Genomic DNA, 26,954 nt, shown 5'->3' on the forward strand with positions numbered 1-26,954 from the left:
ACTGTTTTAGAAAGTGCTCTTATATCGTTGAGAACATTATCATTGGCTCCTGTAAATGTGTGGAATTCGAACAAATTAAATGCAAATTAAAGCAAATGCAAAGCCAGTTAACAGGGAACGCTATCAGAACTTCGGCGAACAAACATTATTCCAGTAATGCTAATAGAACGTTCGTTCAAAGTTATCTGGTCTTCAATGGCGTTCGTTCTTCAAAATCACAAATAACTGTCCGTTCTGAATGGGTTAATTGTGTTAGAACGATTGTCATCACTGATAATAAACACAACACACAATTAGTTTCAACGCTTTTCTATGGGAGTAAATCCAAGAGTTAATCTGGAATATTATTTGACTACAGCAACTGCCTTTTATGGGAATAAAATGTTGTGAGATACCTGTATGGGTGACTATAAGTTATTTTACGAGTAACATATACACTTTCTAGTTGCTATCTATCTATTCTCCTTCCCTGCTCTTTTGATTTCAGGTTTACTATAGATCTAAGATTTCATTCTTTTCTTTTTTTTCACTATCATATGTGAATTTGTTTGTGAAGTCAGTTAATATGATATGATACATGGTGTTTTGCAGATGTTTATCTGATATAAAACCTACATGCTTTTTCAGACGTGGAAAAAACGAGGAAAAAATATGGATAACCCTTGAATATTTCAAACAGAGCTCAAATCCAGCTTCTTCTGAACTCCGGAGCAGGAATTAGTGCTCAAGTCTTGGACTGCATCACAAGAATTTATAACCTCTCTCTCTCTCTCTCTCTCTGGCAGGGGAGCCATTGCCTTTTTAGGCTGTGTTTTAATTACCGTGTAAACAGGCCATGAGGCAGAGGATGAGAAGAGCTTCTCAAGAAGAGGTGTGTCTGTGTATGTGTGAGCTGTGATGGGAACTATTACACACATGAGAACTTAAATGAGTGCTTTTGTACTGCTGAGAACATTATTTATCAAAGCTTCAGCTCTTTAATGGAGCATAACAGCAGCAAATTAGCTGTGGTTTCTGTTCTTTTATTTTTTTATTTAGTCATTGAAATATAACAATGATTGTATCTCAAGACATAAAAAGAACACATATTCTCATTTACTCTCTCTAAGCTTATGCAAAGTCAATGCAAATCTCCTGGTAGCTGTGTGGATACATCTGGAGAATGAGAAGGGTTGCTGGAAAAAGAAAAGTGTGTCAAGTGATGGTTGCCATCTAGTGGCCGAACAGTCACAGGTCTCTCAAATGAATGCATATATGACAATTATACAGGAGTTCGATAAACGTCGTTATTAAAAACAGGCGCGTGGGCAGCGCGCCGACATGTAGCGCCTTTGCGCTTCGGGCGTCCCGAGTTCGAGTCCCGGCTCGTGGACCTTTCCCGATCCCACCCCCCTTTCTCTCTCACCCACTTCGCTTCCTGTCGACCTACTGTCCTATCTAAATAAAACGCCAAAAATAAATCTTAAAAAAAAAAAAAACAGTCATATGGAATATAATACAGCAGGAAGCATCAGTTAAGCTCATGTGTGTGTTTGAACTCGCATTATTCACCAGCATTGCAATTGCATTGAGATTATTTCCAAAGGATCTACATTTGTACTTATCCCATGTTTACTGACACTGACCCACTGTATTTTTTTTTTTTATTTGACCACTGAAAAGAGCCGTGAGGTTCAAACAGAGAGCAGCGTTGCTCACGCTATGAACTAATAAATGAATAAACGCTGTACCCAAAACAGACAAACTGTATTTGCACTTCAGGTTTACAAACCCTTAAAGGAACAGTTCGCCCAAAATGAAAATCTGCTGAAAATGTTCTCACCCTCAGGCCATCCAAGATGCAGATGAGTTTGTTTCTTGCAGTGAATGGGTGCCGTCAGAATGAGAGTCCAAACAGCTGATAAAAACATCACAATAATCCACAAGTAATCCACAGCACTCCAGTCCATCAGTTAATGTCTTGTGAAGCCAAAACCTGCGTGTTTGTAAGAGAGAAGTCCATCAAGCCATTTTTAACCTCAAACAACTGCTTCTGACCAGTGCAAACGTGTAATAGACAAACACACTCGGGTGACTCGTTAAGAGAAGCAATGTTATAGGCAGTTTAATGATATTAACAGTAGAGCTAACCGAGATCCAGTGTAACATGAGTTAATAGGAAAACATGTGTTACTGATGGGCCTGTGGGATACACAAGACACAAAAGTTGACAAACAGGTCTAGACTAATGGGTAAAAAAATTAATAAATACAGATGTCACCCATGAGAACTCCAAGTCTGCAAGTCTAAATGAATCTAATTAGACAACCAATTAATTTCTTCTGCTCTTTATGTGCAGAAGGTGAACGGGTGACTTGAACATCAGTATTAGTAGCATCGACACATTTCAATAAACGTGGCCTACAGTACAAGGACATATACATCTTCAATCAACAGCGTTGCATGTCAAGAAGTAGTGGCTGAAGGAACAAGAACATCAAACTACACGAAACAACAGTCTTGAGCCCCGTCACATCTGAACCTGCACACACACACACACACACCATCTGTATTCTAGCCTGAATATCACATCAGCTAACTTCTACGTTTAATAGTGTTGTTATTCGTGGCACATATAAACGCTAAAACTGTAGTGAAGGGTGAATCTTGCAAAAATCTGTTAAGAACATGTCCAGGTCACAATTCAGCACAAAAACTAAAAATTGATCAAAGAAAATTAATTCATTTATATAATTTTATAGTAATTTTTAAATATCATTTTATTTTTACCTTTATTTATCCAGGCAAGTCACTTAAGATCAAAATTCTTATTTACAACAATGTATTTGCTTCGTTTGTTTATGTATTGCATTGTGAGATTATTTTCATGAAAAGTAAGCATGTATCCCATATTCTCGTTATAAAATGTGTCTGGATAGATTAAAGAATACGCAATCATGAAAATTATGTAAAAAAAAAAATTACATTTTGGGTGGTGAAATGTGACTTTGACATGGTCCGGGCAAGTTTCGTAAGATTCTCCATAATCAACACACAACCTGCCGTCTTGTGAAGCCAAAACCTGCGTGTTTGTAAGAGAGAAGTCCATCAAGCCATTTTTAACCTCAAACAACTGCTTCTGACCAAAATTTGAGTCCATAATCCATAATAACGCTTCCTCCCCTTTAATGAAATCATCTATATGTTTGCGTGTATAGATAAAGCAAAAAAATAGTATAGGTTATTATAATGCTATTTGAGGAACCTGGCAAGACTTTGCTTTGTTTGTTGATAAACCTATAAAACAAAGAACTTGTGTATGTGTGAATGTTGTTGATCCGTGTTGACTTTAAACATTGACAGCCCTCCAATGTCCGATTCTCATTAAACCCTGTTTATCTGGTGATGTTTGGTCCTTGCATTGCCCCACACAAGACTGCAAGTGACTTTGTTGAAAACCCCGTATTTGATTTATAAATAAATACATAAATACACTTTTTCTGAGGTTCTCTCTGATCGCCTCCAGCACTGTGCAAACGTGTAATAGACAAACACACTCGGGTGACTCGTTAAGAGAAGCAATGTTATAGGCAGTTTAATGATATTAACAGTAGAGCTAACCGAGATCCAGTGTAACATGAGTTAATAGGAAAACATGTGTTACTGATGGGCCTGTGGGATACACAAGACACAAAAGTTGACAAACAGGTCTAGACTAATGGGTAAAAAAATTAATAAATACAGATGATGTCACCCATGAGAACTCCAAGTCTGCAAGTCTAAATGAATCTAATTAGACAACCAATTAATTTCTTCTGCTCTTTATGTGCAGAAGGTGAACGGGTGACTTGAACATCAGTATTAGTAGCATCGACACATTTCAATAAACGTGGCCTACAGTACAAGGACATATACATCTTCAATCAACAGCGTTGCATGTCAAGAAGTAGTGGCTGAAGGAACAAGAACATCAAACTACACGAAACAACAGTCTTGAGCCCCGTCACATCTGAACCTGCACACACACACACACACACCATCTGTATTCTAGCCTGAATATCACATCAGCTAACTTCTACGTTTAATAGTGTTGTTATTCGTGGCACATATAAACGCTAAAACTGTAGTGAAGGGTGAATCTTGCAAAAATCTGTTAAGAACATGTCCAGGTCACAATTCAGCACAAAAACTAAAAATTGATCAAAGAAAATTAATTCATTTATATAATTTTATAGTAATTTTTAAATATCATTTTATTTTTACCTTTATTTATCCAGGCAAGTCACTTAAGATCAAAATTCTTATTTACAACAATGTATTTGCTTCGTTTGTTTATGTATTGCATTGTGAGATTATTTTCATGAAAAGTAAGCATGTATCCCATATTCTCGTTATAAAATGTGTCTGGATAGATTAAAGAATACGCAATCATGAAAATTATGTAAAAAAAAAAATTACATTTTGGGTGGTGAAATGTGACTTTGACATGGTCCGGGCAAGTTTCGTAAGATTCTCCATAATCAACACACAACCTGCTCACAAACTCTGGGAAGGATTTGGCTATAAACTCTGGCATCAGCAAGTTGCCCATCATTCATAATCATGTGCGCTGCATCAGTAGAATAAATACACAAGTTCAAACCACATCATAATGTAGTTGTGAGGGCATAATAAAGAAACCTCAAGTACCCTTTAACAATATACAATTAGTTGTGCTTCTAATTGCATTAAACAGACATTGTTCCCTTTAGTCAAAACTAAAATATCTAAAAAAATCTCTCTCATGTACATATTTAAATAAGTGCCAGTTGTTATTAGGGGTTTATTGTGTATGAAAGCTTGTTTCCACCACAGAATAAAAATAAAAAAGGTAATTGTGACTTTATTGCAATTCTGAATTTACATCTCACAATTCAGATTTTTTTTTCTTGCAGAAAAAAAAAAATCGGAATTGTGAGATAACGCGTTTATAACTTGCATTAGTAATATACTGTATACAGTAAATTCGCAATTGTGAGAAAAAAGTCAGAATTCTTGGATAAAAAGTCGCAATTACCTTATTTTTTTATTCCATGGTGGAAACGAGCTTCCATAATTATGTGCTGCTGACTAAATAAAGAACTCTATTTGACCCTTAGCTCTGCATGGTCCAAAACTGTGCATGTCTGCTGCATATGAATCAGGTGCATTCTTTGGACTTAGTATATAAAAAATATTAGGTTTTCTCAATAATGAGGTTGGGAGCTGCAGGTTTTGCATAGTCCAGTCTCTGTCCGTTTGGGAAGGCTTAGGAAACTCAGAGGCACCGAGTGTTCTTTGAAGTGTCCTAGAGACCCAGAGCGGACAGGATTGACAACAGTCTTTATTGTGGAAAGTGCTGTCTGTGCTACATGGGACTGGTGTTGTGTGTCTGGTCTGTGCTCTGTTGCTTGTATATGAAGGTCAGGAGGAACAGGGCGACGTCATGGGACGTCCAGTAGGCCGTGTGTGAGGTCACAGCTGACCAATAGCGGCTCTCCACCAAACCCTCCCGAAGCTCATAGTCAATGCGATGCTCCATCTCAACTGTGACACACACAACAAGCAATCAGTATGAGTTCAACAGAAAGAAAGAAAGTCAAACCGGTTTGGAACAAGGGGTCGGTAAGGTTTAATGTTTTTGAATGAAATGCTCACCAAGGCTGCATTTATTTAATCAAAAATACAGTAAAAACAGTAATATTGTGGATTATTACAATTGTAAAATAGCTGTTTTTTATGTGAATATATTGTCAAATGTAATTTATTTCTGTGATGCGCAGCTGTATTTTCAGCATCATTACACAGATACCACTTTTTCCAGTACTCGCCCGATACCGATACTTTTATTTTTGGTACTTGCCGATACAGAGTACCGATACCAATATTTTTATTGCATTTGTACATTTTTTTAAATATTGGGTACAGAAACAAAAAGGGTATGTATATTGTTAGTTGGTTAACTTTATTTATCAAATAGATAGTCAAACCAACATTTATTCAGACACCTTCTATTCGCTATAGTTTAGAAAATGGTAATAAAATATGATGTCTGTGAGAAAGATATATTCACTCGACAAGCTCGCGCATCGTGCATCAATCCACTCAGCTTGCTTTGTTAATCAGCTCGCGCACATCAGCTATACAGGCGTTAATACTGAATGTTTAACATTATATTCATTGCATACATATACTTCGTAGTAGACATCCTTAACTCCATTCTGCTGTCCGTTGTTCTGTTGTCTGTGTTTCTTTGTTTGAATATGGCACTTAACACATGCTGTGTGGTATCGGCGTTTGGTATCGGGGCATTTTAACGAGTACGAGTACGAGTACAGGAGACCAGTATCGGGCCCGATACCGCATCCCTAATTATCAGTGTTGAAAACAGTTGTGCTGCACAATATTTCTGTGGAAACTGTGATGCATTTTATTTTTCAAGATTCACAGATGAATAGAAAGTTCAGAAGAACTTTGAAATAGAAATCTTCTGTAAAATTATAAATGTCTTTACTGTCAATTTGGATCAATTTAATGCGTCCTTGATGAATAAAACTAGTTCATTTTACTGCATTAAGAGAACACAAGTGTTGGTTGTACACACCTGCTGCATCGAATAAAGAGGAGGAAGAGGATGGAGATATGGCTGAAAATGTAAAAGTGCTTTGGCCGTCCTCACTGTCACCTATCCCAGAATCCACGGCTGACGGCAGGCTGGGCGATCGAGAGAAGTGAGAGAATAAAATCCCGCTGATGCCCTTGCTGATACTAGCAGCGCCTGCGCAAGCACAAGCTTACAGATTAGCAGACAGCAATCTGACTATTACTGTATTATCTTTTCTTCTGTAATACACTTACAATGTTAGTCACAGTTTTTGCACTTCAAAATCAGCCATAATTGAGTTTATCACAGTATTTCACTCTTTGATCCCTACCAAGTAAACTTTTTTTTTGCTGCTGTGTCTTTAAGACTTCTATGTACTTCTATATACAGTAGTATAATACGTGACCATGGAGCACAAAAGCAGTCTTAAGTTACTGGGGTATATTTGTAGCAACAGCCAAAAATACACTGTATGGGTCAAAATTATCGATTTTTCTTTTATACCAAAAATCATTAGGATATTAAGTAAAGATCATGTTCCATGAAGATATTTTGTAAATTTCCTACCGTACATATATCAAAACTTAATTTTTGATTAGTAATATGCATTGCTAAGGATGGATTTGGGCATGATGTGGTCCTGGTCACCGGTGTTTCCGGGCCGGATGCCTCTCAAAGCCAGAAACACAGCCAGAGGAGAACCCATGCAGAAGAAGTTCTCCACCTGCAATTCAATTAGTGAGCTTTATTATATGGAGATACAGATATGTTATTTGTAGAGTTGATCACAACATTAAAAGGAACAGTTGACCCAAAAATTAAAACACCCTCAGGTCATATGAGATTAGGATGAGTTTGTTTCTTCATCAGATTTGGAGAAATGTAGCATTGCATCAGTGTCTCAGCAATGGATGCTCTGCAGTGAATGGGTGCCGTCAGAATGAGAGTCCAAACAGCTGATAAAAACATCACAATAATCCACAAGTAATCCACAGCACTCCAGTCCATCAGTTAACATCTGGAGAAGACAAAAGCTGAAACTAATCCAGCATTAAGACGTTTTTAAATTAAAACCGTCCATAATCCACAATAATGCTTCCTTCAGTGAAAAAGTCAATCTCCTGTTGTCTCTCACATCAAAATCCACACACATATTTGCTTAGAGCTGTTTTGGACTGTTTTGGCTTGTAAACGGTGCTTGATCTTGATTTCTCTCCTGATTCAGACCAGACGACTTTTTCACTGGAGGAAGCGTTATTATGGATCATGGACTCGTGTTTTAGCCGGAAGCAATGATTTATATTTAAAAACATCTCAATGATGGATTTGTTTCTTCCAAACACAAAGCTTTTGTCTTCTCCAGATGTTAATTGATGGACTGGAGTGCTGTGGATTATTGTGATGTTTTTATCAGCTGTTTGGACTCTCATTCTGACGGCACCCATTCATTGCATTGTTCATTTGCTTTCTCCAAATCTGATGAAGAAACAAACTCATCTACATCTCGAATGGCCTGAGGGTGAGCACATCTTCAGCTTTTTTGGGTGAACTATTCCTTTAATGTCACTACATCACCTTAAACTTTAATGTAGGGAAGGGTGCAGGTTTTGATGCCTTCAGGCCCTGAAGTTGATCTTGCAGATCTCGTAACCTGTCACAGATACAGATTAATTAGAAGATACAAGATTTGTATTTTTTCTGAAGAATGAGTGGTGCTTGTTCAATGCGAAACTCACCGCATTACTACGCAGTTGCTTACCTTCGTGTGGTTAGTCGCACGTCCTTCAGCAGGTGGCGCTCTTCATGAGTGGTCCAGTGCATATCCTCGTCCTCCAGCTGATCCCGATGTTCTTGCAGACAGAAGCGCACAGGATCCCAGCCTGTCATGATATCAAAGGTGATCACGCAGCCCAGCGAGTGGGAGATGATGGACACTTTGCCGCCTCTGCTCTCAAACTCGGGGTTTCGAGAGCAGAAGAGAGAATAGAGGCGGTTGAGCTCCTGCGTCAAACCTTTAGTGATCTGGATGGATGAACATTAGAGTATATTTAAACTAAATACTTCATTCGTCAGCTTTATAGGAAGATATATAGTACTGTTTAAAAGTTTGGGGTCAGTAAGATTTAATCAATGCTTTCTTTCAGCATTAAATTGATTAAGTGACAGTAAAGACATTTATAATGTTACAAAATATTTCTATTTCAAATAAATGTTATTCCTTTGTACATTTTATTCATCAAAGTATCCTGAAAAATAAAATGTACCACAGTCTCCACAAAAAAATTCGCCATCACAACTGTTTTCAATATTGCTAATAATGAGCAGCAAATCAGCATATTAGAATGATTTCTGAAGATCACGTGACACTGAAGACTGGAGTAATGATGCTGAAAATACAGCTGCGCATCACAGAAATAAATTACATTTTAATATATATTCACATAGAAAACAGCTGTTTTAAACTGCAATAATATTTCACTATATTACAATATTTTACTGTATTTTTTATTAAATAAATGCAGCCTTGGTGATCATAAAAGATGTCTTTTAAAAAAACATTTTTAAAATCTGACCAACCCCAAACATTTGAACGCTAGTTTAATTCCCCCAAAAATAAACATTCTGTCATTAAAAATCACCTACATGTCGTTCCAACCTCGTGTGACTTTCGTTCTTCAGTGAAACACAAAAGGAGATGGTTTGCAACATGCTAACCCCGCTCTTTTCCGTACAGTAAAAGTATATAGTAACCAGAGGCTGTCAAGCTCCAAAAATTACCATAAATGCACCTTAAAAGTTTCATAGCTTTGTGTGAGCAACTTATTAGTGCTTGACAACCACTTGTTACTACTGTATTTGCCTTAATTGTGTGGAAAAGAACAGCATGAACATAATTCTGAATTTCTATACAAGACTGGAACGATGTGAGGGTGAGAAAATCCTGACAATATGTTGATAATGAATATCCGTCACCTCGTCTCTGTAGAGAGGGCTGGTGTAGTACATGATGTCCATGGCGCTGCTGTTGAGTAAATCTCTCAGGCCTCTCACTTTATCTGGTGTGATTGACTCCACTGTGTCTGCATGCGAAGAGGACAACGCTCTCAAAATATGCATACAAAGGCTAATGTATTTTTTCAATCATCATTTCGTCATTAATGTTAATGCCCGTCATTGTTTGAGCGGTTTCGTTTGCACAGCTGATAGAGGGATGAAAAATGATAAAAGAGTTCATGGCCTGTATTATATTCTCCTGCCATGTTTCTGCTCTCCGCTAAAACAGCATGTGTGTGCTTGTGAAGAAAAGGTAAAAGCACAGAGTGTGTGATAACAGCAGCTGTTCGGAGAGTGAACGCAGATAGACACGTGGTGTGGCGTCTGTCTTACCGCCGTCTAAAGCCAGTTTAGAGCGCCACTCGACCGGCAGGAACTCCACATGTTCCTCTCAACACTACAAAAAAATATTGTCCATACAGAAAGTAGAGGTTGTTTAAAAAAAAACAAAAAAAACAAACAAACAAAGTAATACAGATTTGAGTTTTTTGGGGAATTTTAATAATTACTTGTGCTTATATTTTCTGTCACAAAATGATATGTAAAATGTAATGTAAATGTTATATGCTTTAGATTTTTAGTAATATTTTATTCAGGAAAATCAAAGTTGGCACACCACAGCTCCAAAAAAAGTAGAAAACTATTAATTATGTTCTCACCACAGGTGACCCTTCGAGCCTAAAAGCCTGAACACACGACAGAAAATCACATTACCCTTCAAAATGTGCACACTTTCAGTATTATTTAAAAATTGCTGTTATTGTTAACTAAAGCAAGAATTATTCAAACCAGTTTAGCTAATTAGAATTAAAGCTGAAGTAAAATAGGATAGAAATTTTAGATGAAAAACTTAAACTTAAAAAACAAACGCAAATTTGAAATTGCCTTGGAAATTGGAATGAAGTATGTTATAAATCATATAAATTACTAAAACTGAAATGAAAATAAATTAAAGCTAGGCAGAAACATTCAAATGAAAACTAATAAAAAAGCAGTCAATTTTTTCTTGTTAAATGATTTCACACGTTTACATTTGTTTATTTATTTTTTTTATTTGTGCATTTCGTTCAATGTCCCTGCTATTTAGATGTTATGTGTTTTTTTATTAATAAAAAGCACAAAAAAAAAAGTAAAGATAAAAGCACATACAATTACTAAAACAAAAATGAAAACTGAAAATATATTTATAAAACCCTAATATTAATTCAAAATATTAATAATTAATTCATACAATAATAGCACATAATTCTAAAATAAAACTGAATTACGATTTTTCTGGTAATAAAGATTCTTTGAGGATGGTATTATCCTAATAGTTAAAGTTACTGTCACAGTTTCTTTTTAAAGTGAGATCAATAAACATGCATTATTAGTCTATTGTGCCTGTGGTACTTTATATATAATATGTAAAATGTAATGTAAATGTTATATGCTGGTGACACAGGTGACCCTTCGAGCCTAAAAGCTCTTCATCAGACAATGTTAGGCTCGAAGCGTCACCTGTGGTGAGAACATAATTAAATAGTTTTCTACTTTTTTTGGAGCTGTGGTGTGCCAACTTTGATTTTTCCTGTTTGAAATGTTTTTGTGGTTGAGCACTTACATTGAGCTTTTGGCCGGCTGGATGTGCGCACTTTCATATTTGATTGGAATCTAATATTTTATTTACATTTTAAATAAGTCTTATTAGTAGCTATAAATAACCGCCTGCGTTGGTGGTATAGTGCTGAGCATAGCTGCCTTCCAAGCAGTTGACCCAGGTTTGTTTCCCAGCCAACGCATTTCCTTTGCAGAAGACTAAGAAAACTTCAGGCCCAGATGGGTGTATTACCTGCCTGTCTAAAGGTCTGCGCTGACCAACTGGCCCCCATCTTTACACAGACCTTCAACAGATCTCTGGAGCTGTGTGAAGTTCCCTGCTGCTTCAAACACTCCACCATCATCCCGGTCCCCAAAAAAACGAACTTAACAACTACAGACCTGTCGCTGTCACGTCTGTGGTCATGTAGTCATTTGAGAGACTGGTCCTGGCCTACCTGAAGGACATCACTGGACCCTTGCTGGATCCTCTTCAGTTTGCCTACAGAGCAAACAGGTCTGTGGATGATGCAGTCAACATGGGACTGCATTACATCCTGCAACACCTCGACAGACCTGGGAATTACGCAAGGATCTTATTTGTGGACTTCAGTTCAGCCTTCAATACCATCATTCCTGACCTTCTTTCAGACAAACTCACACAGCTCTCTGTGCCCACCTCCATCTGTCAGTGGATCACCAGCTTCCTGACAGACAGGCAGCAGCTAGTGAGGCTGGGCAAACTCACAACCAGGACTATCACCATCAGCACTGGCACTCCCCAGGGATGTGTACTCTCCCCACTGCTCTTCTCTCTCTACACGAATGACTGCACCTCTAAAGACCCCTCTGTCAAGCTCCTGAAGTTCGCAGACGACACTACAGTCATCGGCCTCATCAAGGATGGAGACGAGTCTGCTTACAGACAGGAGGTTAAAGAGCTGGCTGTCTGGTGCAGTCACAACAACCTGGAGCTAAACACTCTCAAAACTGTGGAGATGATTATGGACTTCAGGAGGAACCCCCCCTGCACTCTCCCCACTCACCATCATGAACAGCACTGTGGCTGCAGTGGAGTCATTCAGGTTCCTGGGCACCACTATCTCTCAGGACCTGAAGTGGGACACTCACATAGACTCCATTGCAAAAAAGGCCCAGCAGAGGTTGTACTTCCTTCGCCAGCTGAGGAAGTTCAACCTGACACAGGAGCTGCTGAAACAGTTCTACTCGGCCGTCATTGAGTCTGTCCTGTGTTCATCTTTAACTGTATGGTTTGCTACCAAATCAGACATCAGAAAACTACGTCGGACAGTCAGGACTGCTGAGAGGATTATTGGTGCACCTCTGCCCACCCTCCAAGATCTTTACACCTCCAGAGTGAGGAAAAGGGCTGGTAAAATCCGCCTCAGGACTGTACATCTGATAATAACTCATCAAAACTTTCATCTGTAAATAGCACATATGCACATTCACATTCTGTCTACTGACATTTTCTTTTTCTCTATATGTTATTACTATATTGTAATTTATAACTTATTGTCTATTCTCTTTATTATTACTGTTTTTATTACCTTAAATTATATGTATGTCTGCACTATGTTTGTACTGGAAGCTCCTGACACCAAGACGAATTCCTTGTGTGTCAGATAAGCCAACACCAACCTCTCAAATGTCTTGATGTTCTGAATAAAAACATTATTTTTCAACACCATCAGATCTTCTTCAGTAGATGAAAATGAAAATCAGTTTGAGAGCATCCTGAACATGAGACATGAGAAACACCCATTTTGTGGGAAAATGGAAAAACCAGGAGCTCTGAACATGTTTACATGAATGATTCATCTAAATACATTCTTAATTTGCTGTATACACTATAGCTGTTCACCACAGCATGCCCATTGAGCATTAGCACTAACAGCACTCCTGAGGACTCACATGCCAGTGTTTTTGATGATACGATCCTTGTCCATCTTCTGTCCAATGCCATGGACCACAAACACAATGTGTGTGGTCTGAGGGGGTTTATCGTCCAGCGAGGCCTCTTCCACAAAGCCGCGGTGCAGTCTGGTGCCACTGCTGGAGGCTGAGCACAACCACACCACACACGTTATGAGAGCTGTTTCATTAATACAGTCACACAGCACTGCTGCAAACTCCGCATCTGTGACTATATTCACAATAGAACACAGGCTTTTGTACCTCCACTGCTTTTTATGAAAAGATTACAACATTATAAAAATATTACAGACACACAAACACCTTAAAACATCCTACCTTGGCTACATTTGCAGGTTCATTTTGTTAATATGAACGAACCGTTTTGATTAACACACTTCTAAAGCATTTATTAATCTTAGTTAACGTTAATTTAAACATTTACTAATATATTGTTAAAATCAAATGTTGTACATTATCAAACATGAACAAATACTGTAACAAAAGCTTTGCTCGTTGTTAGTTAATGTATTACTAATGTTAACTAATAGGACCTTATTTGTAAAGTATTAACAGGGTTATTCTAGTTAACTAAAACCATAAACATTGTTACTCGTGTTACTTGGAATAAATAAATAAAAAACCTTAAGAAATTTGTAATAAAATATAAAACTTTTTTGGTCACACTTTAGTTTAGGGACCAATTCTCACTATGACCTAACTATTAACTATGACTTTTGTCTCTCCTAAAAACTCCTAATTTGCTGATTATTAATAGCAAGGTAGTTGTTAAGTTTAGGTATGGGGTACAGATTAAAGGATCTAAAATATGGTCATGCAGAATAAGGCATTAACATGTGCTTTATAAGTACTAATAAACATCCAATATGCTAGTAATATGCATGCTAATAAGCAACTAGTTAATAGTGAGAATTGGTCCTAAACTAAAGTGTTACCACTTTATATACTGTATATATATATATATATATATATGATTCGTTCACTTTCAGAATAAAAATTTCCTGATAATTTTCTCTCCCCCATGTCATCCAAGATGTTCATGTCTTTCTGTCTTCAGTCGCAAATAAATTAAGGATTTTGAGGAAAACATTCCAGGATTTTTCTCCATATAATGGACTTTAATGGGGACCAACGGGCTGAATGTCCAAATTGCAGTTATAGAGCAGCTTCAAAGAGCTCGACACGATCCCAGCCGAGGAATAAGAGTCTTATCTAGCGAAACGATCAGTCATTTTCTAAAACAAATAATAATAATAAAAATGTATATACTTTTTAACCACAAATGCACATCTTGCACTAGCTGGACTTCACGCAGTGCGTAATCCCGTTGGAAAGCCCGTTGGTCACCACTGAAGTCCATTATATGGAGAAAAATCCTGGAATGTTTTCCTCCAAAACCTTCATTTCTTTGTGACATCTTGGATGACATGGTGGAGAGCAAATTATCAGGAAATTTTTATTTCCTTTAAAAAAAAAATGAAGAAAAAAAAAACTAATAAAACCTAAGCAGACATATTTTTTTTTTTACAAAATGACAAAAACACACAACACAATTACTGCAACATTAACTAAAATATAAAATATAAAATGAAAAAACTGATTTAAAATATTAATAAAAACTATAATAGTATCTCAGTGATACAAAAATAACACTGCCGCCATATTATCAGAAAGGCCGTTCTATGCAAGTTCTGAGAGTTTGAATAGTTTTAAAATACATTTTACAAAATGTATCCAGAAATACAGCTGGGATTGATCAGTGAGATGATGCCTGTGTGCACGTCCACTCACCTTTAGAGAAGCCCAGCTTCTGCGTGACAGTGCGTGCGATCTTAGACGTGGTGGCGTCACTATACAGATACACCTCATCCACGCTGTACCAGTCCACATGATTGCGGCTCAACTGCAGACTGTGAATGGCTGGACGGTGAAATGTGGACAACGTTTAGGAGAGCAGACGACACTCATTTCATTCACAGACATGGCTATGTATTAACACACATCACTGTTCACGTTACAGAGTAAATGACTATAGGAAGCCATGAAACTACAGGAAGCAGATTGTGGCTTTTCAGTGCACAGACGCGTCTGGATTTTAATCAGTGAATGACAGTGCTTAGGCAGTAAAGTATCCCATACAGAGAGCACACTGAAAAGCCATCTGTCACTCTCTCTTACAGAGAGATATGAACAGAGAAATGAATCTGGCTAGAGGATCGAAATGGGAAAATCTATGGGAAAATACATTCTGGATGGTTTAAATGTACACTTATATTAATTATATGAATTATTTGGTACAAATTACAATTACATTACTTGGAGTCAAATTACAGAGGGGGAAAATAAATAACTTTAACAACATTAAAAATTCCAGCATTATTGTTTGGCATTATTTTATTCTTAGGCAGAGACTTATAGGTCTATTAGTAAAATCTGTTGACTTTAGCAATCATTGTTGCATTATATTCCAATGGTGGCACTTTTTGCATTTTTCCCCAAATGTTTTCTTACCTGTAACTCAAGAAGTATTACAGATATCTTAAAATCCATTGAGAATTTGGTTCTTAACAACCCTTTCTTTTGCCATTTTCATTGTTAAGGCCCTATGTGATTCAGTTCTGATAATGGGGATCTCACTGTGGCTCCATCATCGTGTAAATAGTTTTCAGTGGTCAAAAACCAAATGTGGGTCACTTTCCCTACAGCTTTGCATTATGTTCCCGTAACTCATGCGGCATTGTTGAATTTGACCCATTTTCAATGGTTGAAAACCAAATGTAGGTCACTTTGCATACAGCTGATACATATGCAAACTCTGGAAAAATAATATTTTTGCAATTGTCCTCAGACATTCATCTTTAAAATGAAAAAAAAAAAAAAAGTATTAGCTGTGTGCAAAGTGACCCACATTTGAATATGTTTACAATTGAACAATTTACTCATGGAACCACAATGAGATCCCCACATCTCTGGATATTAAGATGTCTTTAATATTTCTTGAGTTACAGGCATGAAAAGAATACAAAAAGTGCTTTTTCCCATTTTTGAACTCACCATTGGCATATAATGCAACAAGGATTTCTATAGTCTATTTTACAAATACACCTACCAATCTCTGTGCAAAAAGAAAATAATGACGTTGCCATCTTCCTAAAGTCATTTCACCCCCCGTAATTTGGCCCTAAATCTCAGGTGAAAATTTTGATCCTCCTCTACAAAATACTGAATTACTCCATCATTACTCATGTCAGTAACACTTCATCTCACTATTAACTAGTTGCTTATTAGCATGCATATTACTAGCATATTGGCTGTTTATTAGTACTTCTAAAGCACATATTAACACCTTATTCTGCATGATCATATTTTAGATCCTTTAATCTGTACCCCATACCTAAACTTAACAACTACCTTACTATTAATAAGCAGCAAATTAGGAGTTTATTGAGACAAAAGTCATAGTTAATAGTTAGCTAATAGTGAGAATTAGTCCCTAAACTAAAGTGTGACCCTCATGTCATTTAATATATTGGCTTTCTTCTTCATTTATGTATTTCTTTCAACAATTTTGGATAACACTGAACGACCCTCTTGTAGCTATACTTCCAAAAATGTGTGTATTTTAACACTGCAATGCTTTTCTCCATAGACTTCCATTGTAAGTTTAATACTGTAAACTTGGTGATTTACTGGTAATTTTGCACATTTCTAAATTCATCCGATTTTAAACGGTGTTCACTATGATACATCGAAATATATCTCGTCTGTACTCAGAGCTGCTCTTTTGCACAGGCGTCTAAGGCTGATCACCATAAAGCAAACAAATGGACTGCAGGCCTAGAGCATCATGCTCTAACATTGACAGTAAGTTCAGTGCAGTGATGGATCTGGATAAGAACAATGGACTGATGATTGACAGGTTCTGTTCTCTTTAACTGCAATGATTTCTACAGTCCAGTGTCAATTAACCGTCTCTCTATCAATCTTATCTGTGCAAGTGAGGACATTCAGAGGACAGCGGGGTGATACAATCTGAGTCGAGTTTCCTGATAGACACACATTTATCTACTGAGGACATCTTTCAATCCGAGCTCTAAATAGAATCTTCAAGATTGTATTCCGTAATGTACAATAACAAGGCGACAAAAGATCTATTTTTGAACTAAAGATCAAAATATTAATAGAGGAACATCCTAGCACCATCTTACTGAATGGGGTGAACAAGGCTGTTTTATAAAAGCAAACAATGGGCAAAAGCCAATGGGCAACAAGCAAAGTGTATGATGAAAATCTAAAAATGGGCAAACATTGGCCGAATAATTGGTTCACTCACTGGGGGTTGCATGACACTAGTGCAAGAGTATTTGAGTTTGAAAACTCACTGTTTCCCAGAGAAAACTCAATGGAAGCATGTAGATCTACTCTATTGACCTACATACAAAACATAAGCCCATTACGGTGCCAGGAGCCGAACTAAAGGTACTCAGGGGTCCCAATAAAGGACAGATTATTCTTAAATGGCTATCGAGGGCCTCGTGAATCTGTAGAATAGATTATATTTGATGGATAAACAACCTCAAAACAGAACATGTTGCATTACATGTTCATCATAAATGGAGTAGTGGAGTATTAGAGCAGGACCAACTTAATCTGGAGGGATTACGAGGCCAATTTAGGTTAACAGGACTTGTGTCAGCGATGTGATTTCTCAGCGGCAACAGGCACTTGGTTTTCCGCATGTATTTTGAAGGATATGCCTCTCTCTAGCCATGGCTGTGAATTTAACAGAATATCTCAAAAACTATTTGTGGATAAAGCAGCATTTGTCAAGAGAACAAAAGTCATTTCAAGAGAAATGTGCACAATACCATGGAAATGGAAGTTGCAGGCACAAAGGAAGCTACCGTGGCTCTTTTGCTCAACCCATTACGGTGCCAGGAGCCGAACTAAAGGTACTCAGGGGTTCCAATAAAGGACAGATTATTCTATATAAATGACAAAATAGTCATTTCCAGAGAAATGTGCACAATACCATGGAAATGGAAGTTGCAGGCACAAAGGAAGCTACCGTGGCTCTTTTGCTCAATGTAATAAATGACTCACAGATTAGATCACGCAAACAAAACACTTTTACGAATCTCATGTTTGCACAAATGTAGCGGCAGATCCCTCATGTTTGGGAAGGACAGCGTATCAGGCAGTTGAGAGGTAACTGAAGCGTATCATTTTGGTGACACATTTTCAGTCACATTACTTTTTTGATTCACATCAAAGAATTTATTTGCTTAAAAAAAAAAGAAGAAGAAATAGAGGACATCAATGACTGACAGTTGATATCTTGCTCTAAAATGACCTGGCGTTTTAGGATGCATTTCTGTAAATGAACTGTTGCTGGACGTCTGTAATGTTTGTCATCAATTTATGCAGGAGTAGCAAATTATTGAATATAGGAAATTTACCTAACACAAAATATATTTCTGTATGCATGTAACTATGCATACATAATTACGCAAATTTAAAATATGAGCATATATATAGATTATTAGGAGAAACAGAATATACAACAAATACTAGAATATGAGCCAGTAATACCATATTGCATTAAATTTATGGTCGTATCCTGTTACACTAGCAACAGTCTAAGTATTAACTTGGTAATTAATAGTGGTGTCTGTTAAAAATAATGCATGAAACAAAGTATCGATCATATTTTGATTTAAAGATGACTACGTTTGTGAACTATTGGCCTTGGCTTTTATCAGTTAGAAATAACATAAAATAATTATAATAATGGCTCAGTGGTAGAGCATTGCGTTAGCAGCGCAAAAGGTCGTGGGTTCAATTCCCAGGGAACACACATACTGGTAAAAAATGTATAGCCTGAATGCACTGTAAGTCGCTTTGGATAAAAGCGTCTGCTAAATGCATAAATTAATTAATACTTTTTTAAGTTGTAAATAAAACATTCTACAAGAAAAACATATTTCAGTCTTACGTTTAATTCAACGTGTCACTTGCCGTTTCTTCGTAATTATTTGTGAAATTTACACGAAATTTCTGAGTGAAATTTGTTTCAATCAGTCAATCCTACACCAAATTTCAGTGCACAACTAGGCACAATTCAAAGAACAGGTCTGTGATTAAATAAACTTTAACATGAGACACAATGCATGTATCTGAAACACTGCTTTAGGCATTTTGGATACATCAAGATTCTAAATATAGTAGCTTAATGAGGAAAAAACAGCAGGAAAAAAGGTCAAGTGGAACATGAGGGCCAAAAAGAACAACACTTTTAACACTTTTATGAATCTGGGTGTAAAGCTAATGCGAGGTCTCTAATGAGCAAAGGTGGAAAAAGAGACTAAGCATCTACAAGGAGTAAACATGGAGGGTTGTAGTACCTTGGCATCGCTTTCGCTTGTGACTTTTAGCACTCGTCTGATATCCACTCCATTTGAATAGAAAGGCGAGGTAGAATGGGGGGAAATGGGAAAGAACTAACAAACCAAAAAACAGTAAGTGGTCACGTTATTGGCAATGTCACTTATCTATATCACTTTATCATTGTAACACGAAGCTTTGGTTTTAATAAAAACCCACAGCATTATGAGACTGCATTGTACTCTATAACATTCAACACAAAATACAAGTAATGCCATCAAAATGCATCAAATCTCAGCAGCACACTTAAGCAGGAAAGGCAATAACATCTACTAGACCCACCCGTGTTAGTAACACATGAAAATCATGCTTCTCACATCCTTATAAGGGTCTTTTTTAAGGATTTCAAAGTGAAAGCATGTGATATGACCCAGGACACATTTCTTATTTCAGATGTGTTAACCAATAAATGTTGCAATAGTAAAGACACAGTGAAAACACAAAATCACTCTGCCATGTAAAAGCCCAATAAACTCATACATTAAATCCAAATAATTTAATTGGTCTTTAATTCAGTGTTTAAGGGAGCTGTTGTTTGATACTCTGATCATTCACTGACCATGTTTACAAGCACAAAAATGTTGCTTTATTACATGACATTTGATCATATTGTAATTATGTATGCATTGTGCATTACCAAAACTAGATTAAGACAAATCACTGTTAGTTCATTGTGCTTGTGTGACATAAATAAGATTTAACAAGTAACTGCAGAGAACTGCTAAATATGCAGTGCAATAAATGGCAAGGAGAATATCTCAAGTACCTCCATAAGAAAACAGCAGAAACATTGCTGATATTATACAGCTCCTGCAGACAGGAAAGTTCAACAGATGTGGAGCATCTAAACCTTTCTTAGTTTTAAGACTTAACTAAAATACAGACCTTAATCAGAAAATAGGATCCTATTCCTAAATGATTCAGTGAAACCTTTTAGATGTTATTTTACAGAGAGCAATCGCTCCTTTGTGAGGCGGTATTATTTATTGTCCTTCCCTCCCTTTATTTCTTACACACAAACCAATACAGAACTTTTCTCTCCCTTTTACATAAATAAGATTTAACAAGTAACTTCAGAGAACTGCTAAATATGCAGTGCAATAAATGGCAAGGAGAATATCTCCAGTACCTCCATAAGAAAACAGCAGAAACATTGCTGATATTATACAGCTCCTGCACACAGGAAAGTTCAACAGATGTGGAGCATCTAAACCTTTCTTAGTTTTAAGACTCAACTAAAATACAGACCTTAATCAGAAAATAGGATCCTATTCCTAAATGATTCAGTGAAACCTTTTAGATGTTATTTTACAGAGAGCAATCGCTCCTTTGTGAGGCGGTATTATTTATTGTCCTTCCCTCCCTTTATTTCTTACACACAAACCAATACAGAACTTTTCTCTCCCTTTTCAATAAACCCAAGTCATGAACACCAACGCAGTTTTATCAATGAACCACTGGCCTCTCATGACAGGGATACAATCCTGTTCTACAAGGCGGGGAACACAAAACAAAGTGCTAATCGAACAGTACAGGACACAGAATAAAAGTAGGAAAGACCTGAATCATTCAGCAATCAAAAACTAGAACAAGTGTAAGAAACATATTGTATGTATTAAACTTGGGTAAACTGTATTTGTTAAAAAAAATAAAATAAAAAATAAGCTTTTGCAAGAAAACATTCTTTCTACTTCTAAATTTAATGTTTAATTCAATTTGTTACTTGCTGTTTTTTGTAATTATTTATGAAATGTTCTAGTACGAGTGAAAATTGTTTCAAAGTACATCCTACTCCAAATTAGTTTCAGGGTACCTGCATTTAAAAGTTTTACACACTGAATTCTTCTGCTAAACTCATCAAAGTGATATTATATTCACCCGAGATGCTAATACAGTTCATTATTATGCAAAAAACTAAACATGTAGCCTTTAGGATTATGCACCGAATATCTCTTGTAAAAGAATTGGGCAATTTCATTTCAACCAGTTAATATAGTGAGAATAAATACAGGTATGATTTGTTCTATTTATGTGCATAAAATGGTTTGCAATGTTGAAAACTCCCAATAAAAAGTTGTTTAGAAAAAAAGACAGAGGTCTTACTCTAAACCTGACGTGAACAAAACTGCAGGTGTCACAGACACCAAAGACTGTTAATAATTCAGTGGACAGGGAAGCTACTTTTCTTGAAATTATGCGCATGTTACATACAAGCTTGGAAGGATCTAAAGATTCTCAACAGCAACCTGTGTGTGTGTAGCTTCAAGAGAGCAACCATTTTATTTATTTATTTATTTTTTTTAAATCATTTACAATCATTTAAAAATTATATATAATTAAATAATCATTTATTATGTATCATTTAACCATTTATTAATTTTTATTATATTTCTTATTATTTTATTTTTTTGTTCTTGTAGTGCTTTTTATTGACGTTCAATTTGGATTGTTTGGTTTTAAGAGACATCAGTCTTATAAGAGAATGTCTCCATTTCAATGTCTGTAATGTAACTGGACGATGTTGTGAAGCAGTTGTTGGATTTTTGCTGGTCAGACGAAGTCCAGGCGAAGTAGGGATGAAGTTCAAATGAAGTCTGAGCACTGAAACACACGTAACTAAGATTATTCACTAAACCCTGCTCATTCTTATCATCACTTCGAATCCTGCTTTCTGCTATATCACAGCTTCTTCTTTCAACCTCCCAGGCTCATAGAAGACTCGGTTGATACAGTATCAGTTTTGTTAACCGATTTTGGGACATTTTTAACATACTAAAACTGATCTTTAGTCAGTAAAGCATAGGAACGCAATAAGACTTGAGCACAAGATTACAGAACACATCCCGTCAGATGACTCTAACCCAATTCAGTAAAGAAATAAAAGACTGTGGGGTGCTTTATTAAGTAATTTGTCGAGTCGGGACTAAAAGTCAAGACTTGGGTTTAAAAGACAATTAATAATCAGTAACATTATTGACTTAACTGCACTGACACTATCAGATGAGAACAAAAAAATAAACTGAATTGTGCTGCTTCTTCTGCTTTACAGCTGAAATTGAATTTGCAAGCTGCTTTGAAACAATCTGTATTGTATAAAGCGCTACATAAATGAATGTGACTTGAGTTAAACCCATCAAGGAGCAATACTTACGATTCCAGTACACTGGATAGCACTCTTTATTCCTCACATCCACTTCATAGAGTCCTCCCCTGACACACACTGCTTCTATAGCGGTGTCAGCGCTCTCGTTTCTCTCCTTGCTGCTGGTATCCAGCGACGACTGACCTCCATCAAGCCCATCATCTTCAGGAATCTCCTCTCCGCCACGGCTCTCCCGGTTTAAAGCCCTTCCCGGGTTTAACTCGCAGAATCTGCGATACATGATTTCTATCCTGAGAGAGTCGTGTCCCATGAAGGGCTTCCATGTCTTTTTGTCCTCTTTGTAAAACCACCTGACTTCCTCGGGCCCCAGCTCTGTGATCACCTCGAATCGGTGTCTGGAAGCGCAGGACCGGGCCGCTTTCCGAATGCCGAGCAGACGCTCCTTACCGTGGTAGTAGTCTGAGGCAGGGTTTAGGCAGTAACCTGTGTTGCTGGCATGGAGGTAGCTGGTGACAGGAGTTGTGTGTGGGTCCAGATGGCCCTTAGGAAGGGCGTCCGAGGCAGGATTGTGATGGTTCCCGAGTCTCAGCGTCATTGTGTCTCGTGGTGAAGAGTGTCTGTCTGTGTCTGACCGCACTGCGTACGTCCCTCTCCCACTGGACTCTTCGTAGAGGCTGATGAAGGCATCGTTCCAATCTCTATTGCCAAAAGACAGCTTATTGCCAGGATTGTTAATAAACCGTGTCTTCTTAGTAAGACTGCTCATAACTCATTCCTCACAGAGCCAGCGGGGGTCCCGACCGGAACTGACCTCTGTGACGTCATATCAAAACAAAACGTACCTGACCCTCAACCTGCCACTATAATTTAGCAACTATATCACACTATGTCATGTTATTCGGCTGTTTGCTGCTGGTCAGGTGAGCAGGAATGACCAGCCTGGAGTCGTATACCTGAAATTATGACGTCATAACACAACACAAATAGCGTAAACGCAACTTACCGCTTTTAAATGCACATTAAACGACTTTTTGTCATGTTATCCCGCTGTTATGGAGTTAGGCAAAGACTAAGAACCGGTTTGACAGGCGGCAGTGATTCCTGCACTACCGGAGCGAACCTGCCGTCTGCCGTAACGTTTACCTGAACCCGAACCGGAGCGCGTCATTACACCGAATCACGCACTTCCGCGCCGTTTATCCATAAACGAGTCCGTGTCACGAATAGAAACATAAGTCTGTGCACTATTCCAGTCAGTCTGACGGCGGCTGGGGAAAACACTGACCTGCTGGCACACTGACAAGTGCGGGATGTACGACCTGACGTCACAGGAGACGTAGTGCGTAAGCCCTCACGTACGAGCGCGGCGCGCGCTTGTTACGCAACCAGGTAAGCTGTTTGGAGCGCGCACGTATTTGTGAACGCTCGTGAGGCTAAGCACGCTCTGGATTTGGATGGTTTGGAGTTAAATGTCATTTAATCTAAAATAATAAAAATATATTTCGTATTAAGATACAAAGAACTGTAGACTTTGAATACACACACACAGATAGATAGATAGATAGATATAGTATATAGAGTATGCCACATAATGGCATATTAATAATTAAATAATTAATTCAAATAATTAATTTATTTAGTGTAATTGTATTTAGACAGAGCTTACAATATGTTAGTAATTAATTAAATAAGTTTCTCCAACATGTGGTTTTAATCTAATTTTAATCTAATAGTGGCTGAACCATAAACTTTTGGTTTGCCATGCAGGATCCTTAAATATCAACCCTGTAATTTCTATAAAAAATAGAGGAGCCATAGGCTACTTTTCCCCTTTTATTTTAATCCATAACAAGAAAAAAAAAACTTCTCAATTTGTGTTTTCATGTCTACATGTGAATTGTATTAGCAATGCATTATTTGAACCATGAGGATACTGTGCTTTATACAGTCACATAAGTGGCTCCAGGTGATGAAAATGAATTAGTACTTTGAAGAAAAAAAATATAGTTTTACCAGATGTTGGGGAATTTATTATTATTATTATTATTATTAGCACAAATTTAAGTTGCATCCACCTTCTTTACGACCACAAGATGCCGCTGTTGTCTTGCTACTGACCTTAAACCATTCATCAGTTGTGTGGTCTTTTTTTAGTCTTTTTCAGTAGCTCTGACCAGGTTTGGATGTTTTGGCTTAAATGTCGATTTGTGGGCCTCGGTATTAATGTGGAAGTGTCTCTCCAGCATCGGGCCCCTGCTCTCGACTGTTTCGTGCCTTAGGTGCTAATCGGCAGCGGTCATGAAACCTACTTTGCAAAAACAGCAACACTTTTTAACAACTCGGGCTCATGTGAGAATGTCAAGGGGCCCTCGTGATGTGTAACCCCAGCAGGCCCCTGAACGCCATTGTTCTTTCAGCCATGTTTCCAGGGAAGCTAAAGATACACCTGTGGGTTTCAACTCGTATATATCCTCTGCTGTGATTTGTTTTCTGTCAGACCACAATCTGGAGGGCTTGTGGATCTTGTGGTTTCCATGCAGAGAACATAATGGATGTGTCTGCTTCTGCTGTTTACATGGTCTGTGAGACTGACTTGAGTTCAAATGTCCACAAGTGTACAGCTGTTATCAGACTGCCTGAGATGTTTATACACATACACCATTATTACAACAAGAAAAGTGGGCCAGCTTCTGCTGATATATGAGTCAAATAAAGCTAAACACATTGCTTTTGTTTACTTTAATCCCCAAAAGCTGCATTAGGTTACACTAATTGATTTACAATAAATGTCTGGTGTTTTAGGGCACCTTCTGCTGTTTACATGGTCTGTGAGACAGACTTGAGTTCAACTGTCCACAAGTGTACAGCTGTTATCAGACTGCCTGCGATGTTTATACACATACACCATTATTACAACAAGAAAAGTGGGCCAGCTTCTGCTGATATACGAGTCAAATAAAGCTAAACACATTGCTTTTGTTTACTTTAATCCCCAAAAGCTGCATTAGGTTACACTAATTGATTTACAATAAATGTCTGGTGTTTTAGGGCACATCTGGTATGAGTCTGCAAGTGGAAGAAGGGAGCGTTTGTGAATATGTGAAATTCATGTAGAATCTTCCTGTTTATGACATGTGCGTGTTTGTGTGTGTCAAGAGCATTTGCCTCGTAGGGAATACAACTCTTTAATATACATATAGTGTGTTTATGTAAGTGCCATTTTATGTGTGATGTTGCATGTGTGCTGGGTTCATCGGATCTGCTGCTCTCCACATTCCGCGCTTGCAGGTGGTCTGTCCGCGCTCGGGGTCTAGCAGGGGATTTCATATTTCATAGGAACGCAGCATGCTCTGGACAGCATCATTGAATCCACATGGAAAGCCAGAATGTTCTGTTGTGAACACTTGGCTCGGAGCCGCTGCCCGTCGGCCCCCCTCTAGTGTGCACTCGCTCGTCCTCACTACTATTACAAGCTCGTCATGCAGTTACAGATGCCAGCAGATATCTTTAACCCTTTGGGCTCCAGACATTCAGTTGCCATAATATCTTGCATTACTTTCCATGTTTACCACAATGTAAAAATGATAGGTATTATGTCATGTTTCTGGAGTTTCTTGTTCGTTTTCTTGTCATTGTGTAAATGTAGTTAATAGTTAACCCAGCTAACAAAAATATGCTCTAACAACGTTTTTCAAAGTTATGAAAGCATTATTTCCGAATGTTCAGAAATGACATTTTTTTAAATGTTTAAAAAAAAAAATTGTTAGCTGTTCGACTATTAAGAGAACATTCCCTTTTATCATTTTTCAAACAATGAACGTTACTTTTGAATTTTTGAAAAAAAATTGCATGAACGTCCTACTAAAGCGCTTCAGAAGAAAAAATTCCATGAATGATGTGTAAAAAGAGTTTTTGTGTTAACATTCTATTTACGTTACTGGAAAAATGTTTGTTAATTGCTTTGAACCTTGCCAGAATGTAAATGGCAACGGCATATTCCAGTTGTTTTTTTGTTTTTTTAAGATACAAATACACGACAGGATTAACTTTATGTGTGTATTTCCTTGCACAGTATCATCTTGTCATAGAAAACTGTCGATCTCTGTTGAATAAAAGTGAACAGTGGGTTTTAGGAGAGAAAACTTCACTCATAAAGCATTGCACCATGTAAGATAATGTAAACAGGATGGAGCGCTACAGATGTTCACATCACTGACA

At 37.4% G+C, this 26,954-nt stretch overlaps 1 protein-coding gene across 1 annotated transcript; it reads right to left on the bottom strand.

Moving 5' to 3' along the window:
• Window positions 1-5,035: 5,035 nt before the first annotated feature.
• Window positions 5,036-24,102, bottom strand: LOC107723264 (phospholipase DDHD1-like). The gene is given in 12 exon segments (XM_016531831.1): window positions 5,036-5,544; window positions 6,602-6,775; window positions 7,214-7,325; window positions 8,177-8,252; window positions 8,361-8,623; window positions 9,575-9,681; window positions 9,989-10,045; window positions 13,173-13,316; window positions 14,981-15,109; window positions 19,594-19,748; window positions 21,065-21,122; window positions 22,785-24,102. Coding segments are annotated over 12 exon segments (2,172 nt in total). The 5' UTR covers window positions 23,503-24,102; the 3' UTR covers window positions 5,036-5,365.
• Between the last annotated feature and the right edge of the window lie 2,852 nt (window positions 24,103-26,954).

The sequence above is a fragment of the Sinocyclocheilus rhinocerous genome, unplaced genomic scaffold (assembly GCF_001515625.1).
Source record: "Sinocyclocheilus rhinocerous isolate Xijiao unplaced genomic scaffold, SAMN03320098_v1.1 scaffold364, whole genome shotgun sequence".
NCBI classification, from domain to species: domain Eukaryota; kingdom Metazoa; phylum Chordata; class Actinopteri; order Cypriniformes; family Cyprinidae; genus Sinocyclocheilus; species Sinocyclocheilus rhinocerous.